The sequence below is a fragment of the Fundulus heteroclitus genome, chromosome 13 (assembly GCF_011125445.2).
Source record: "Fundulus heteroclitus isolate FHET01 chromosome 13, MU-UCD_Fhet_4.1, whole genome shotgun sequence".
NCBI lineage: Eukaryota > Metazoa > Chordata > Actinopteri > Cyprinodontiformes > Fundulidae > Fundulus > Fundulus heteroclitus.
This window is the reverse complement of record NC_046373.1, coordinates 37,157,412-37,173,408: the sequence shown is the minus strand read 5'-3', so window position 1 is coordinate 37,173,408 and position 15,997 is coordinate 37,157,412. Positions and strand designations below refer to the sequence as shown.

General features: G+C 41.0%; 1 protein-coding gene across 2 annotated transcripts in view; it reads right to left on the bottom strand.

The window, feature by feature from the left end:
- Window positions 1–639: 639 nt before the first annotated feature.
- The window catches only part of LOC105916920 (sodium/hydrogen exchanger 3), a 23,839-nt gene continuing 8,481 nt past the window's right edge, over window positions 640–15,997 (bottom strand). The window contains exons 1-16 of one of the 2 annotated variants that reach the window (XM_021310055.2): window positions 13,697–14,073; window positions 10,716–11,018; window positions 8,902–9,062; window positions 7,959–8,037; window positions 7,688–7,865; window positions 7,280–7,500; window positions 6,996–7,198; window positions 5,120–5,209; window positions 4,979–5,049; window positions 4,778–4,907; window positions 4,554–4,699; window positions 3,550–3,673; window positions 3,280–3,453; window positions 2,681–2,723; window positions 1,500–1,577; window positions 640–1,421 (exon numbers count right to left, since the gene is read on the bottom strand). In XM_021310055.2, the coding sequence (XP_021165730.2) occupies window positions 1,147–1,421; window positions 1,500–1,577; window positions 2,681–2,723; window positions 3,280–3,453; window positions 3,550–3,673; window positions 4,554–4,699; window positions 4,778–4,907; window positions 4,979–5,049; window positions 5,120–5,209; window positions 6,996–7,198; window positions 7,280–7,500; window positions 7,688–7,865; window positions 7,959–8,037; window positions 8,902–9,062; window positions 10,716–11,018; window positions 13,697–13,925 (2,505 nt within the window). In that variant the 5' untranslated portion in view covers window positions 13,926–14,073 and the 3' untranslated portion in view covers window positions 640–1,146. Of the gene's footprint in view, window positions 1,422–1,499; window positions 1,578–2,680; window positions 2,724–3,279; window positions 3,454–3,549; window positions 3,674–4,553; window positions 4,700–4,777; window positions 4,908–4,978; window positions 5,050–5,119; window positions 5,210–6,995; window positions 7,199–7,279; window positions 7,501–7,687; window positions 7,866–7,958; window positions 8,038–8,901; window positions 9,063–10,715; window positions 11,019–13,696; window positions 14,074–15,997 lie in introns of those variants that run through there. The other variant, XM_012851574.3, reaches the window with a different exon arrangement.

The following is a 15,997-nucleotide window of genomic DNA, read 5'->3' as shown; positions in this document are numbered from 1 at the left end:
GTCTCTGCACGTTGCAGCTTCAGGTGTTTTATGAAGGGAGCTTCATGACACTGGAGGCACCAAAGGTCATGAAGGTTTTGGTTCCTCTGAGCTCCAGTTTCACACCACCGTTTATCTGAGGACGGGGGACACATCTTCTATGTCCTTTAAGTGTCGGTTCAAAATCCCCAATGTTGTCTCTGACTTTTTTTTTTTTACCTTCAGAGCTGTAGAAGTGATGAATACCCAGATAAGACAAAACTTTTACCAACTTTCATTGGGTTCCTGTGGAAAAAGGCAAGAAAAACCAGCTGGTGGACTTTGTTGTCCTTAAATCTGCGAGACCTGAGACGACTTCAGCCGGACAAACGTGGAATCCCCAACCATTCAGATGGTGGTTCACAGATCCCACTTCTGACGCCAAATGTGGTGCGAGAGCATAATGTTAACCCCGCCTCCCCGAGTCCGACTGAAGGGGAAAGACTTGTTTAAATGGAGTAACTGGATCAAAACGGTGTTTTCCTCTCCATGACATTAGAACTAATAACACATTTTTTCATCAGATCCTTTATGGTTAACGTGGGAAAGACGTTAGAAAGATAAAGACGTGTGTTAGCGCTGTTGGTTCTCACTTTCATGTTTGAAATAAACTCCATCAAAGCCAAAAATTTCTCTGGTTTTATTTCTAAAGCTTGTTTTCCCAAGCAGTCAGAACAAATTCACAGATGCATTAAATCTTAAGCGCCGTCCTCTGCAACATCTGACTTTACAAACCTTGAATAAATACATGTTTAATTATCATACATGAGACATTTTTACAGCAGTTTTATATTAAGCTCTGAGAAAAATAATAAAACACACAAAGTCAGATCATAGATTTGATTTTATGTCCCTCTAGTTACAAACCCCCCTCCTTATGATCCCTAACATCCTTTTTAAAAAGTTTCTACATCACATTCAGGGATGGGGAACTTGAAAAGCACCGTTTGTGGGTCTGAGCTGAACCAGAGATGTTTAGAGTAACAGACGATGTTCTTTGATGAACAGAAATATAAAGAAGATGTAGATTTGGAAAACCAGGAGCTGATTCTGTGGTTGGCATCCTGGAAAAGCCGCCCTGTCTGAGGTCAGTTTCTGTCTCTGGCAGTCCGGCCTCATCAGGTGGAGCTACAGGTGATTGTCGTCTCTGTCATGGCGAGGCGGCGGGGGCGGCGGCGGGGGCAGCTGCTCATCGCCCTCCTGGACGGAGTCACCGGATCGAGTGCTGGTCCGCAGGGAGGACAGGCGTTGCAGGTGTCCCGGCATCCACGGCAGCCTCACCTGGGCTCGTTCTGACGGAGCCACCGGACTCACCTCCAGCTCGGCGTCCGCCAGCCACGGAGGGATGTGCATGGGCGACGACGGGTCCACGTCCGGCATGAAGGCCGGGTTCTCGATTCCGGCTGCAGGAGAAACACAGGAAGCGGATCAGAGCCGGCTGGGTTTGACCCGTAGAGGCAGAGGTGTTGATGATGATCTACCTCCGGTTCTGTAGCTGACTCTGGTGGGGAAGGAAGCGTCGTAGCCCGAAGCGCTGTCTCCCTCTGAAAACTCAAAATCTGAAGGAAAAAAAAGGTGAAGATGTTTTAAAAGTGTAAAACTTTAATTAAAATGAAGAAGTAAATCTTCTCTGAGTTATTTGGGGGAAAATCCATCGGCCGGGCCAGAACCCACGTTCTACCTCCTGAATCACAGGTCCAGGTCCAGTTGGACTCCCATCTAGAACCCCAGCTGAGATTCTCCAGGCCATATGGCCTAAAAAACAATCTGCTACTTTATCATACCAAATCCCATTCGTCGATATTTTGCCTCCTTTTTGCTTCACAAAAAGAAATTAAAGAATTTTTTTTAAATTATTTAAAAAAAACTTGCTTTTATGTTACAAAATTAATCTGGGAGTTAAACCTGAATTCAAAGTGTAAAACAAGATGGCCGCCCTGCCGTTGTAAACAATGAAAATATCACTAAATGTTTGCTGCTGGTGGTTTTAGACAATGAGCTGAGAACAGGCTTCACTTCACTGGTTTAACCTCAAACTAACTTAGAAAAAAGTGAATGAGTTAAAGTGCCTCTTTACAACATGTTTCTCTAAACATATATTCAGTGTCGCTGCTGTTGTCTTCATGGAAGCCCCAGGTGTGCACTGGCAAAAGAAAATCCAGATTTTCCAAAAAATATATCTAAATTCAACATAACGGGTTTATTGCCCAGGTTCTCCCCAAATGGCTGAGAAGTGTGATCCCTAACAGCTAGAACCCCCCATGAGCTCCTCTTCCATCATCCCTGTCCGTCGCTCCGGCCGGACGTCCCCCTCCCAGACACCAGGACACTTCCACCTTTACGCTGGAGACAACTGGACGGGTTCAGGTGTGTTAGACCTCCACAAAGACGCCCAGGAACAAAACATTCCCACTTTGGTTTCCTCTGTTCAAACAAGAAGTCTGGGTTGATCCAGATGCATCATGGGAAACTGGAGTCCTGCTGGCAAGTCGAAGCGCAGCAGTTGTTTTTCTAAGGTTATTGCTGTTATCCTTCCATTCTGGCATTGTGTTAACAGCAGCAAACATCTTCAGTTTTTATCAGGCTGTTTCTGGCTTTTTAGATCCTGGAACTTAAACTGTTACGACTCACAGATGGTGGAGCTACTTTTCTAGATACTGACCTTCGTCACCAGAGTAGTAGCTTCTATTCTTTCCATTCGGCATCTGCAATGGAGACAGAATTTAGTCAAGGCTTTCATTTTCCAAAGAACACGGTGAAATATTGGTAAATATACTGAAATATACTGATGCATCTATCTATCTATCTATCTATCTATCTATCTATCTATCTATCTATTTATCTATCTATCTATCTATCTATCTATCTATCTATCTATCTATCTATCTATCTATCTATCTATCTATCTATCTATCTATCTATCTATCTATCTATCTATCTATCTATATATATATGTATATATACTTTTTTCTCATTGCACTTTATCCAGTTAGACTATTTTTTGCACATAAAATGGGATCAATCGTTTAATTACTGCTGGGTGATGCAGGACGGCTTGTCCTGCAGCTGGAGCTCTGTCTCATGGACATTACAAAACAAAATAACAAATAACAAGACAAAGCTGGTTGATGGGGCTACAGTTAGCTACTCCTTGGTTTCTCGTTATTTGAAAGGGATTTAATGGATGAGGAGCGGTTAGGAAACCTCGCCTTGGAGAGTTTTTCAGTAGAAAGTTCTCAGAAAACACTGAAAAGCTCAGACCTTGGGCTGCTGCTCTCTCTTTGTGTGCTTCGTGATGGTCTTCGGTGGAGCGACGCCCATCTTTCCAGACTTAAAGGACTCCAGACGACTCCTCATGGTCCTCTGGAAGATCTCCTGGACCTCATTTTCATCCTGGTTGATGCTGAAGTGGCTGCGGCTGAACTTGTGACGGTGCTGCAGGCCAGGAAACGAGCGGATGTGAGGACAGATCAAATCTGACAGCTACGTCTGTGTTTGAGGGTGCAGCTCCAGCCGGCTGGAAAAGCTCACCTGCTTCCTGCCTTTGTAGAGATGCTGCTCCAGGAGGTGGTGGGCGTTGATCTCCTCTGCTTGCCGAAGTCCTCTCAGGTTCTGCTCATGCATCTCCAAACTGACTGATGGTACCGGGTCTCCTCTGTAGAGGAAAACAACGTTACAGCCGTCAAACTGGATCTTTACTGGGATCATTTATGTCTGTTTTCAGGAAGAAAAGCAAATTCTGTTTAACAATATGTGAGCATTACTCTTTATTTACGTTTAAAACACGTGCATTCATGATAAAAAAAAGAAAGCACACCCTCGTTTTAAGTCTAGGGGTTGAGCATATATGAGGACATACTAAAAACAATCTGGCCTTAACCACGTTCTAAAATAATTAAAATCCCACTTCAAGTATGAAAAAAGTAGACCACTGCAGCTGTTAGGGGCTGATATGTTGGAACATGATGGACAGAACAATGTTTGGAAGAAACCAGACACAGTAGATCAGCAGAAACAGCTTTTACAGTGCAAAAAGAGAACTAAAAGTAAGTCAAATGTTCTTGAAATTAGTGTTCTTGTCCTTGATTTGAGCAGCTAAACAAGATTATCTGTCAATGGAATAAGGTTTCTGCACTTAAAATAGGAACAACTCATTTCCATCATCTTAGTTTAAGTGAATATGTCTAATTATCTTATTTTAGGAGTAAAATACTAATTCCATTGGCAGATAATCTTGTTTAATTGCTCAAATCAAGGACAAGAACACTAATTTCAAGATCATTTGACTTACTTTTAGTTCCCTTTTTGCAGTGTAGGAGTTTAGGAGATTTTCTGATTGTTTAGTAACGCTGAGTTGATGAATTTCGCTCAACGAGGAATCAAACCTTATTCCTCTGAAAACGGGTGAAAAAGAAGCCAAAGACCAACTTAGAAAGTCCTTCAGAGTCTCTGGTGAACCGTTCATCCACAGCATCTGGTGCTTTAGAAGGAAAACCTAAAGAAACAATAATTATCGTATTAAAACGTTCTCTCACCTCATTGCTGAAGCTCCAGCCTCATCAGGAGCCATATCAGCCATGATGTCGGGCATGGCTTCTGCAAAGTCCTCATCAAACTTCTTCTTGAAGTCAACAAATGCGTTTTCATTGCGGATGAAATCCAGGGATCCTCTGCGCTCGCCCTGAAGCAACACAAGAGCAGGATGACGTTCCAGCGTCTGCAGCCTGGCGTTAAGCAGAGGACGGAGTGAGCTCCTTACCTCGGTCACGTACTCCATGGCGTCCTGCAGGTTCAGCTCGTGGAAGACGTTGAAGAGGCGGTCCTGCTTCTTTCTCGCTGACGACTTCAACAAAAACCATGACATCCACTTCTCCTCGAAGTTCCTCCACCTTCAGACAGGAAGCAGCTGTAACCCCTGAGCCTGATGAGGGTTTTAAGCAAGGTGGACTCCTGTACTCACTTGTCCCGCATGTAGTTGTGTCCGATTTGTCCTGAGATGTCCTCAATAGCAATCAGCGCGTGATCAAATACCTGAAGCAGAACAAATGATGTCTCAGGGGCTTGTAGCTCAGAGTGAGCTGTGTTTAGTTCAGATATTTACCTTGTTCTGCACTTTTTCTATGAGTGACAGCTCAACGAGGGCCGCTCTCTTCACTTTCAGCCACTGAACCAAAGGTTTCATCGTTATACCCTGCAGGTCAGCCAGAAATACACCAGATCGTAAGAGAATAGAGTGACTAAGTCCATTAGGCGTCCACTTACGCCATCATTTATGCAAAATATCCGCATACCAACTGCCTTGCACAAACCGTAATATTTTGTCAACTTCTTTTGTTCTTGCAGTAACAAAATTACACAAACTATTTTGAGAAATGTGCTTTAATTCAGAGGGGAAAAGCATCCGTCTTGCTTTGAAGAGGGGCTAAGAAAAATGGGCCTCCAGGGGACGTCTTATTGACATCCCAGTAAAAGAAAACCTTAAAACAAAAATCTATAGACATTTAGAGACTAAAAAATAAATTGTAAAATCAAAAAATATTTCAGTTACATCTTTTTTTTGGCCCACTGATTGAGTTGGATTTTCTAAACTGTTCAGTGAGACGTTGTATTGCTGCACATGGCGGTTCTCAGCTGTTTGTACTGTTGCCCTGTAGGAGGCGCTAAAGATGCACCAGAGCATCAACAAACAGACCGAAAGTTTCTTCCTGAGAGCCATCGCCATCCTGAACTCCCACATGCAGAAACCTAATCCATCAACATGATGAATTCAATTAAATTCAATTCAATTTTATTTATATAGCGCCAAATCATGAAACATGTCATCTCAAGGCACTTTATAAAGTCAAGTTCAATCATATTATACAGACTGATAATGTTCTGGTTTAACCGTGCACAACATTTTTACCGCTGCTACTGTCAGTTTGCACTAGTAAAATAAACGTTTTAATTTCTTTATATATATATATATATATATTTTTTTTTAAACCTCAACAGTCGGCCATTGTTAAAACCTATTGTCTCCTTAAAGCTATATTTGTAATCCTTAGCAGAAACACTTTTTGTTATAGTGGATAAAATGATCCTTCCATCCAAGTAGTAAATACATTATGTATTCATGAAGAAAGTTAAAAAAAAATTATGTCTGTGGGAGCTGCAGATCTGTAAAGACCCCAATCCCCAGTTTGTCATAGTTTCCTGCTTTCATTCTCTGTCCCTCAAGTTCCAGGGTATTAACTTATCTATTGTCAATTATTCTGACGCAATAAGGTAACACCAATCTCACCTTATGCTCGTTCCTTGTTAGTTTGCGCTTGCTGGCTGTGCATGCACACTTCAGTGTTTATGTATCTGGTTAGCTTAGCGGTTAGCTTAGCGGTTAGCTTAGTGGTTAGCTTAGCGGTTAGCTTAGCGGTTAGCCATTTATTGTAGCTCCGCTGCGCTCACCGTAGACTTTGAACATGGCTGAGAGTCACAAAAAGCGAACCACATACAAGTTTATGAGAAGAAGAAGAAGGCCTCAGTAGAAAGAAATAAGACCAGAGAGGATTTAGGAGATTTTTTTTCACACGGTCCCCTTGAGGAGCGGAACATCATGTGTAGTTATTCAAAAAGGGACCAGGGGAAACTTCTGGAACATTTAGCTAGCTTTAATTAACGGGTTATTATTTTGTATTTTAAATATAAATAGTACCCTTTGCACAATTTTTGTATATAATTTGTGTCGCCGTTGAAAAAGAGAAGCTCTCTAATCTCGTAAACTGTATGATTCTTTTTAGACATTTTTACCACATTTGTATTTACTTGCTCAAGAACTAATTGTTCTTTAAGAGCTTCCTGTGTGGCTGACTGAATGGATCAAACAGATGAAGGAGAAGATGTGTGTGAGAGGAAAGAATATGATTGGCTTAATAAATCACGGCTTAAAGGGTCACCTCGTTAAAGTGGAAACAACCAAACACAAAACTCTGAACGCTTACCTGAAAAATTACAGTGAAATAAACAACGATGAGGGTTGTGGATATCATCAGGTTCTTCTCCTTTATCCTTGTCTCATCCAGCAACACTGCCAGCCCATAAGCCACGGCCCCTCGTAGGCCACCGTAGCCCATGATCACCTGATCAACAAGACTTATCGGGACCAGTCTGAACCTGTTCATCATCCAGGTGAGGACAAACACACCTGAAACACAAACATGGAGCGTCAGCTCCGAGATCTTTGATTTTCCTCTCAGCCATGAGGACTAGGGCTGAAAACTCTCACCGATGAACCTGTACACCAAGATGAAGAAGAGCGTGAGGAGGATGAAGCCCGTGTTCCACACCCAGATGCTCTTGTCGATGGCAGAGATGCCGAGGAAGACGAAGATGATGGTTTCAGATCCGTTGGCAAAAACCTTCAAGGCGGAACGTACGGTTTGGACTGAGCGTTCGTCCATGTTGGAGTTGATGTACTTCTGACAGCACATACCGCAGAACAAAATCCTTCACAACAGACACAAACAGTCAGAGAAACTAAACTCTTGAGCATCAGGTGCGCAGGTTTGGGTCTAAACCGGATCTCTTTCAGCCAAGTTACAGTGCCAGGCTGATCTGTGAGTCTATCCTTCAGGATGCACTCTGAACCAAATTATACCAATAAAAACTGGATTTCCAACTGTGGACTACTTACGAAAGGATGGCAGACAGCGAGAGCATCTCTGCCGTGAGGTAGGCCAAGTATCCCAGGACGAAGATGAAGCCCGGCTCAATGATCTGGATGTTTTTAGTGCATCTGGTCAACAGTGAGATCAGCAAGCCGAACACGAAGCCTACGAGGGCACCGCCAAACGCCACCACGAAGAAGGAGACTGTTGAGAAAAAGAGAGGAAGTTCAGATTCTCCAGATGAACAGAATCCACCGGGCAGATCATTTCTAGTTAAAATCTCATTAAAAGTCTCACTTATTCCTTTAACGATCTCCTTAGCGTCGATTGCACCTCCTCCTAGAGACACAAAGGCATCAAACACGTTGAAGAGCACCTGGAACGACGGGAAAACAGCAGGTGAACGTTGGTTTGCAGAGTTAGAAACTACAGCGAGGAAGAAACTCTTTGATTGATCTTTAAATATTCCTGTTTTCTGCCAGGGAAGTTAAATTCTTTATTACGTGTGGTTTGAAAAGGCAAAATTTAAAACCTTGCACATCATCTCATTTAATTCTTTCAAAATCCCTCCTAGAGAAGAAACTCAGCATGTATAAACCTTTATTTAAAATTCCAGGTTTTCCAAAGATTGGGTCCATTTGCTGAATCTAATTAAAAAAGCTGCCAAAGTTTACATAAAATCTCTGAGCCACCTTAACGTCTTTGTGTCTGGATGAAGGACAAAAATAAATGAAGCTTAAAGTGCGCTCCATTTGTCCTCGGTATTTTAACTCTCGACCTCCGGGTCAGAGAATTTAACTGAAACGGCCAATAATCGGTATTATGAGTCGGAAACTTGGTGCAGCATGATGGTCCTCGACTTCTGTATTCATGATGGCTGCCACTCGTAGCAACATTGACTTGAGTAAAACCTCATAGTTTGACTGTTTGTAGCAGCTCCCTATTCTCTTTATAACATTTAGTCGGTGGCACAGGTGCGGCCTTTCAGTGTTCGTCAGACGTCATGTTTCAGCTGTTTATTTGCACATCATTTCCTAGAACAGTGTTATTGTCATTGTGTGTGTTTTAACAACAGTGCAGGCGTCCATGTTTTTTTCCTGCTGTCCAACAAGAGAAACTGAAACGCAAAAAGGGCAGATATAACGTAATCTGTGACTCGTTTCTCCCAACGTCTGAGGTAAAAGGAATGCACCATATGTCAACGCTGTTCTACAACGACGCTGGAAAACTGAATACGAACCACGGTGACTCCGTCGTTGAGCAGCGACTCTCCGAACACCATGATGAAGAGGACCTCGTTCACGTGGACCTGCTCGAAGACGGCGATGACGGCCACCGGGTCAACAGCGGCCAACAGACTGCCGAACAGGAGGTACTGCAGCAACCCGATGTCAATGTCTCCTGCAAGACCAAGGTCAGGGAACGACATTAATGTTTAAGGTTTTACATGAAACATCGGAGCATTTATTGACTAACAATATTTCTAAAACTGTAACACAGGAATATTTGAATAAATGAGTCCACATGTTGATGAAATAAATCCTAAACACGTAATAAAATCATATATAGTTTCTCTATTTTTGTTACTTTTTGTATTTTGGTTATTTTATTTTCTAAAGATGTATTTTTATATTTCTGAAAAATCTGTTTCATAATACAGGGGACATATGCTTTTGGGTATTTCCTTTTTACATTGAAATCATTCACTTGTGGTCTATATAAAGTAGAACTACAAACCTTTGCTCTGAACTCCTCATTATTTTACCCCAATCTTCCCCCTTTTTGTCCCTGTGCTGAGATCTGAGAACAACTCGTCTCTTTAAATCTAAAGGAGACACTTCATACTCCACTGATCCACGTGTAGCTTCTGCATCCTTCAGCTTGGATTACAAAATTACAGGGAAAAAAATTAAAATGGCGAATTTGCTAAACTGGTTGGCTGGAAGTTCAAGACCTTGTTTTGCAGCTCTGCACCAAATATTGTGATGTAATTGTTTAAAACAAAACATAATAGAGGACAGAGAAAACTGAACGGCTTGAAAAAACATACAAAATGAATCAAATTTATTTCAAAGGGAAATGAATGGCTTAAATATATAGAAGCTTTTAAGCATTTTTTTATGCAGTAAACTTCTCTAAGCTAAATTTAAAATGAAAGCCTCTCCATCTCTGGAAGACAGGAGGAATCTGCTGGTACGCCGACGCCTCGGGACATGCGTAGTATGACCCAGGCTTTAAATGAACATACTGCCCCCTAGTGGCGTGGCAGGAAAATCACACTGTTTTTAGCATTTCGACCAGCTTGACGTGTGTTGATTGTGAATAAAACGTCGCCATGTAACTGTAATAAGAGAAAAACAATCGTCTTTTTAATGGATTGATGTCATGTGCAGAGAACTTAGCCGTCGTCAAATCGTATCGTTTTCAAAGAAACCAGTGTGGACTGGTGAATGGTAGAAACGCCACAAAACCTTCCTTTAACCAACAAAACATTGTTTGCACAGGGCCTAAAAATTCATCAGCACACGCTAAAGAAAAGAGCTGAGCTTTAGCTACACCAGAAACAGCGCCCCCTAGAGACAAAATATATGATTGTCGGAGAATTAGATACATGCTCATAGAATAATGGAAATCTGAGCCAAAAATAGCTAATTTAGTTTTAAATATGGTTTTCAGTGTTTTAATTTTAAAATAAATAAAAAAAGGATGATTTTTTTTCCTTATTAAATGTTTTTTGACCACAAAAATAAATAAAAACAGCTCATATTCAATCTTGTTTTAAAAAAAACAAAAAACAAAAAAAACAAATAACTTCCTGTTTTTTGTATTTTCTAATGAGAGAATCTAATTACCAGAATACACACAGAGCCTGGGAACCTGTTGTTTGGTTTTTTGGGGTTATTTGTCTCTGGGGGACTTCTGCGTTCCTGTGCAGCTACAAGCCATGTTGTAATTTATCTCGCCATTTACCTGCTGACCCAACAGAAACTAGAACTACCTAGGACCCCCCCCCCCCCCTCTGTGTGTGAAATGCGGTTAAAGAGGCCCAGTTACCCATGGCTCCGCCCTTGTGACACCCCCACAGCGACAGGCCCAGCGTGGCGGCGTTCCAGCAGGTCCCGATGATGGCGTGAATCAGGATGCCCCCCATGTTGGTGAAGAAGAGCTTGTTTGGCATGGCGTAGCCCGAGTCCAGGATGATTTGGGGCAGCAGGTAGAAGAAGAAGACGGTTGGGGTGAGCTTGAAGGTCTGGACCTTGTCTGCGCCCCAGATCATGCCGCCCAGGATGAAGCCGAAGCAGATGAGCAGCGCGCTCTCTGGGATGTAGGCGGTCACATGGTGGTTGGCCTCGATGACTGGAGGAGGAACACACAGGAGACGATTTACTTTACATCAGACATTTCCTCTGCTGCTGCTGGGATGTTATAAATAAAAGCACAACACGGTTTTTAAAGCTTGTCTTTGGAGCTATTTTGGTCTCAGCAGAAACATCTGATTATCTCTTTAGTTCACATGGCCTTGGTTTTATGGATTTAGCTTCATTCACGCTATTTATTCTCAATAATCCCTGAGCATAAATCAGTACATAACCCAGGTGTTTGGGATCAGTTTTATCTCAACTCCTTCACCTCACAGCAAACAGAACATAATAATTACCTGGCTGATTGTTAAAGTGCTAATTATGCAAATCCTCTGTCTTTTAATTTCTAATTTCAGGACAGATTTCAGCACTGCGAAAACGGAACTAGAAATAAGTAAAATATTCTTTAAAATGAATGTATTTGTCCTTGATTTGAACAGGTAAATAAGATGATTTGCCAATGGAATAAGATGTTGGCACTTAAAATAGGAACAATTAATCTTCATCATCTTATTTCAAGTGCAGGATGTCTAAATATCTTATTTTAGGGGTCAAAATACTCGTTCCATTGGCAAATAGTCTTATCTACTTCAAATCAAGGATAAATACACTAATTTTAAGAACATATTTCTTATTTTTAGATCTGTTTTTGCAGTGAGACCGTCTGTAACGAGGCGACCTTCAGCGGCTGGATTAACGGTGGAGATGAAGGTGGAGGCAGAGGATGGTGGACGCCATAATTGTTCATTTGTCCACATTTGCCGCTACTTCCTAAACAATTAATGTCATGTTGACCAAATTAATGCGAACCCTTCCTACAGTTACATCCATGGATCACACATGATGTCACATAGCAGCCTCAAATAGTCTCAGCTGTTAACGATAACAACGTTTTACCAAATCCTATCATCTATATACAACAGACATTTTGGTAAATACAAATATAAACATTTTACTATTTATTATTGTTAATTAATGTTTTATCCTTTGACTTAATATCTTTAAAACAACAAAATCCACACGTACAGAACTTTACACCAACACTGCTACCTCCAGACTTAACACATAAACATTAGCTGAAGTTTCTCCAAACATTAAACCTTGTTAGCACCAAGTAACAAGTTTTTTTTCCTGTCTCGATGAGGAGCCGCTGTGCAGTGCCTGGAACAAAAGGCTGATTTTCCATTTTTTAAAAAGATCAAGTGGGGTGTTTCCTTCCCTGGGGCTTGAAAAAAACTATTTTAATCATATTTTCACCCAACATCCCAGAGTTCTGATCATCATGTGGACCTGGAGAGAGGATGGACCACCTGCAGACCTACCAGGACATGGACGTCCACCTGGACTGACAGGCTGGACCAGGAGAGCATTGATCAGAGAAGCAGGAGGACCATGGTGGCTCTGGAGGAGCTGCAGAGACCAGCAGCTCAGGTGGAATAATCAATCCATGGGACAACTGACTTTTATGGAAGATCAGCAGGAAGAAAGTAATTGTTAAAAGAAAGCTAGAAGTCCTGTTTGCTGTTTGTAACAAACAACAAAGGAGGAGAAGGTTCTCTGATCAGAGGAGGCGATTCTGGACCGTTTGGGCTACATTTAAAACACTTTGTGGAGGAAAACTAGCCTCTGATCACAGCATCATGGTGAAACAAGGTGGTGACAGCATCATGACTGTAGAAATTATTTTGACATTTATTTGATAATTCAAAATTAAACAAGTGGACAATATTTTTAAATAATCAACAAAATAAAAAAAAACTGGTTAAATCAAGAACCAAAAGATGTATAAATAAACAAATTCCTAACAAAAATAAAAAAAGAACAAGTTAACAAAATAAAAAGAAAATAAATAAACCAAACAAGATGTAATTATGTTTTTTTATGTGATTTTCTCCGGCAGCTGAGACAATATATAATAGATAATTTAGCTCGTATAAACTATGAGCTAAATTATACAGCTTTCTTTATTTCTGCTTCCTGTGTTGCGTTTGACCTTTCAAAAGAGACATTTTCCATTTGCTCCACAAGACGCAGGAAGTTTGGATGAAAAACAACTAAAAGCAGCATTAGAGGAGTGATTTACTTTAAGTTTGTACTGTAACTGAAGCATGAATGAACATATATTGAAAGGTTGCAAAATGTGCAAATGATCAACTGTTGGTCTGAGAAAGCATCACTTTGTCCTGATTTATAATTAACCAGCAAAAGGACATAGGAAAGGTTTCCTTTTGCAAGGTGTCACTGAAGCTTGTTATAAAATACAAAACCTTCCTGTTAAAATCTGGACTGAAAGGTGAGAAAGAAAAACTTTAAAAGAACTTCAGGAAACCTGAAGAACCGCTGATCCAGAAAACGTTGAAAGATTGGAAGAAAAGTTAAATATGAGGAGATAAATCTCTCGTACTCCATCTCATTAAAGAAAGCCGTCCTCGTGAATTTTATTCTGGATTATTTATTTATGAGCTAAACAACATATTTTATGAATGTCTAATTAAAAGCAGATTGTTCATATGGAAAACAATTTTATTCTGGCTTTTTATGTTAATGAGGGATTATTTTCCTATTTATAAAAAGCAAACAAAATAAATGAAAACTGTTTTAAGTTATTTTTTAAGTAAAATAACATTTTAGACTGAATCACATTCCTACTTTTCAGCTTCACACGTTACTTACCGAGTTTGCCCAAGAAAGACACCAACACCCATAATGCAATGAGGTAAGGGGGCTCCACATGGTGCCATTTGAAGGAGACGATGGGGACGCCGGTGCTTGCGGACATGTTGCTGTGTCCCCCGCTGTGTTCATGGTGATCTGACTTCAGACGGCGTTCCTCAGACCGGATGAAGCAGAGCAGGAGAACCAAGCCCAGGATCCAGAGGCGCAGATTTCCACAGCGGCTCATTGGGTAAATTCAATTAAAACGTGTCTCTGATGGATTTCTGCTTTTCCTTCTGTCTGACTTTCCTCTGGTTTATCACTAATCTGTTTTTATCTCCGTCTGCATCCTCATTCCTCCATGACGGCGTGTCTGTCCTGACTTCAGAGAACCTCCAGACCTGGACTCCAGCGTTTTGTACTGGAACCAGAGCGTCCCAGACGTCTCTGGTTATTCAGTCATGCCTCGCCTGTTTGCTCTGTTTGTTCTTTCCGGTCCCTAACGGGTCGGCGCTACTGAGGACAGTTTTCAGGGACGGAGTGTCTGATGGAGCAGAGGTCATCGGTTTGGTGCTGGACGGACGGCCGTCTGTCTGTTTGGAGGATTTATACGTCGTCTTCGTGCCTCAGTAATGATTGACCTTCAAGTTTCTCAATCATGGTTAAAGACTCTCCTCGTGTGAGTGAAATAATTTAACATTTTTTACAGATTTCCAGAACAAACTGGGGCCGACGCCTCAGAGCGCAGCAGATCAGGCCTGCAATTGTACCCCATAACCACTTATCAGTTTAATCAAGTTATGCTTCAACAGCCAGACCACTGCAACTTTATACAATCGTTTGATGACCATTCTTGCCAAACATTCCTTCTTAATGTGTAATAATTAGCTCACCCTACCACTCAGTTTTTCTCTGTGTCCAAAGTAAAGGAGATAAAGTTTCAATTCAGCTATTTTCTGAGTATTTCAACTTGCCTTCCATCCATGTGATGGGAAGCAACTTTTTAGGGCCAAACCCAAAGGAGTTAAACCTTCACTGGGAAAACACCATTATGTGTAAAAAAGTGAGACTAGCAGTCACTTTCTGCCTCACCAATGACATAATATATTCTGGTGACAGGGTTGTTCACAGAAAAGGTATTGTTGACGCCTGCACATATCAGAATAATAATGCTGGTCAGAATTGGAGCAGAAAGGATACAGCCTTTCTGAATGTTGCCATGGCAGAGCTTAAAAAAAGTGGTCTGTCTCCAAGCTTCTGCACCTGTAAAACATTTCTACCGACTGAAAGACTTCATGAACCCAAAGTACTGCTGCATACTTTGCTATCACCACTTTTTCAAGGATGTTCAAAGTGTTTTTATGCATTTATAGCTGAGCTCTTCTACATTCTTCTGCTCCCTATTACCTTTGCTTGCTTTTTTCTTTCATGGTTTTTATTGGAAATGGACTGAAAACAACTGGGCAACAAACCTGAACACAGTTGAAAGGTAGAGGCTGTAGAAATAGTGGTACACTATAATTTCTTATATTTAAAAAAAGATTCCATAATAATTTCAGCATCGATAGTCTGCTGCTGTCTAAAGCATATTCACTATAGTGCTTCTTAAACACCATTTCCTTGTGTGTCATTTATATTATTTTAAGTGTTATCCCAAAAAACAGCCCCTGAAACAGATTAAAAGTTGTTGGGGCTTTAGTTTGATAAAGTTTTAATGTCAATAAATGTGAAACATGACATATTTCCTATAAACAACACGACGCACCAAGTATCTACTCAAATCAAAAAGAAAAACTTTCAGTTACATAAGTTTTATTATAAGAAATTAACTTTAAAAACAAAAATGATACTAAACACGGAAAAGTAACTACATTAAATTGGTCCAGGTGATTAAAAAAAAACACATTTTTAGCACAAATAGGATGTCAAACAAGGGTTCCTAATGGTAAACGTAAATCGGATTGTCGCTGGCTTCAGGTTTCTACTTCCTTTATTGAAAACACCTGCCAAACAGCCTGCAGCGCCACCTGCTGACCCCTCTGACTACTTTAATCACTGCAGACCAGCCCATGGAAATTAGCCTGGTTAACACGACCTTTAAAAAACATATTTCTATTAATTCTGGCATGAATGAATCAGTGTTTCTGTCTTTTCTGTCCTCCGATGCGTTCTTCTTATCATTTAGAACAATATGTTCAAAAGATGGTAAAATATTAATTTGAGAAGGGAGGCACCGTTGCCTCGGAGCACGAAGGTCCTGGGTTAAAATCCCAGGTCTTTCTGCATGGCAGTGCATGTTCTCCCTGTGCGTGCGTGGGT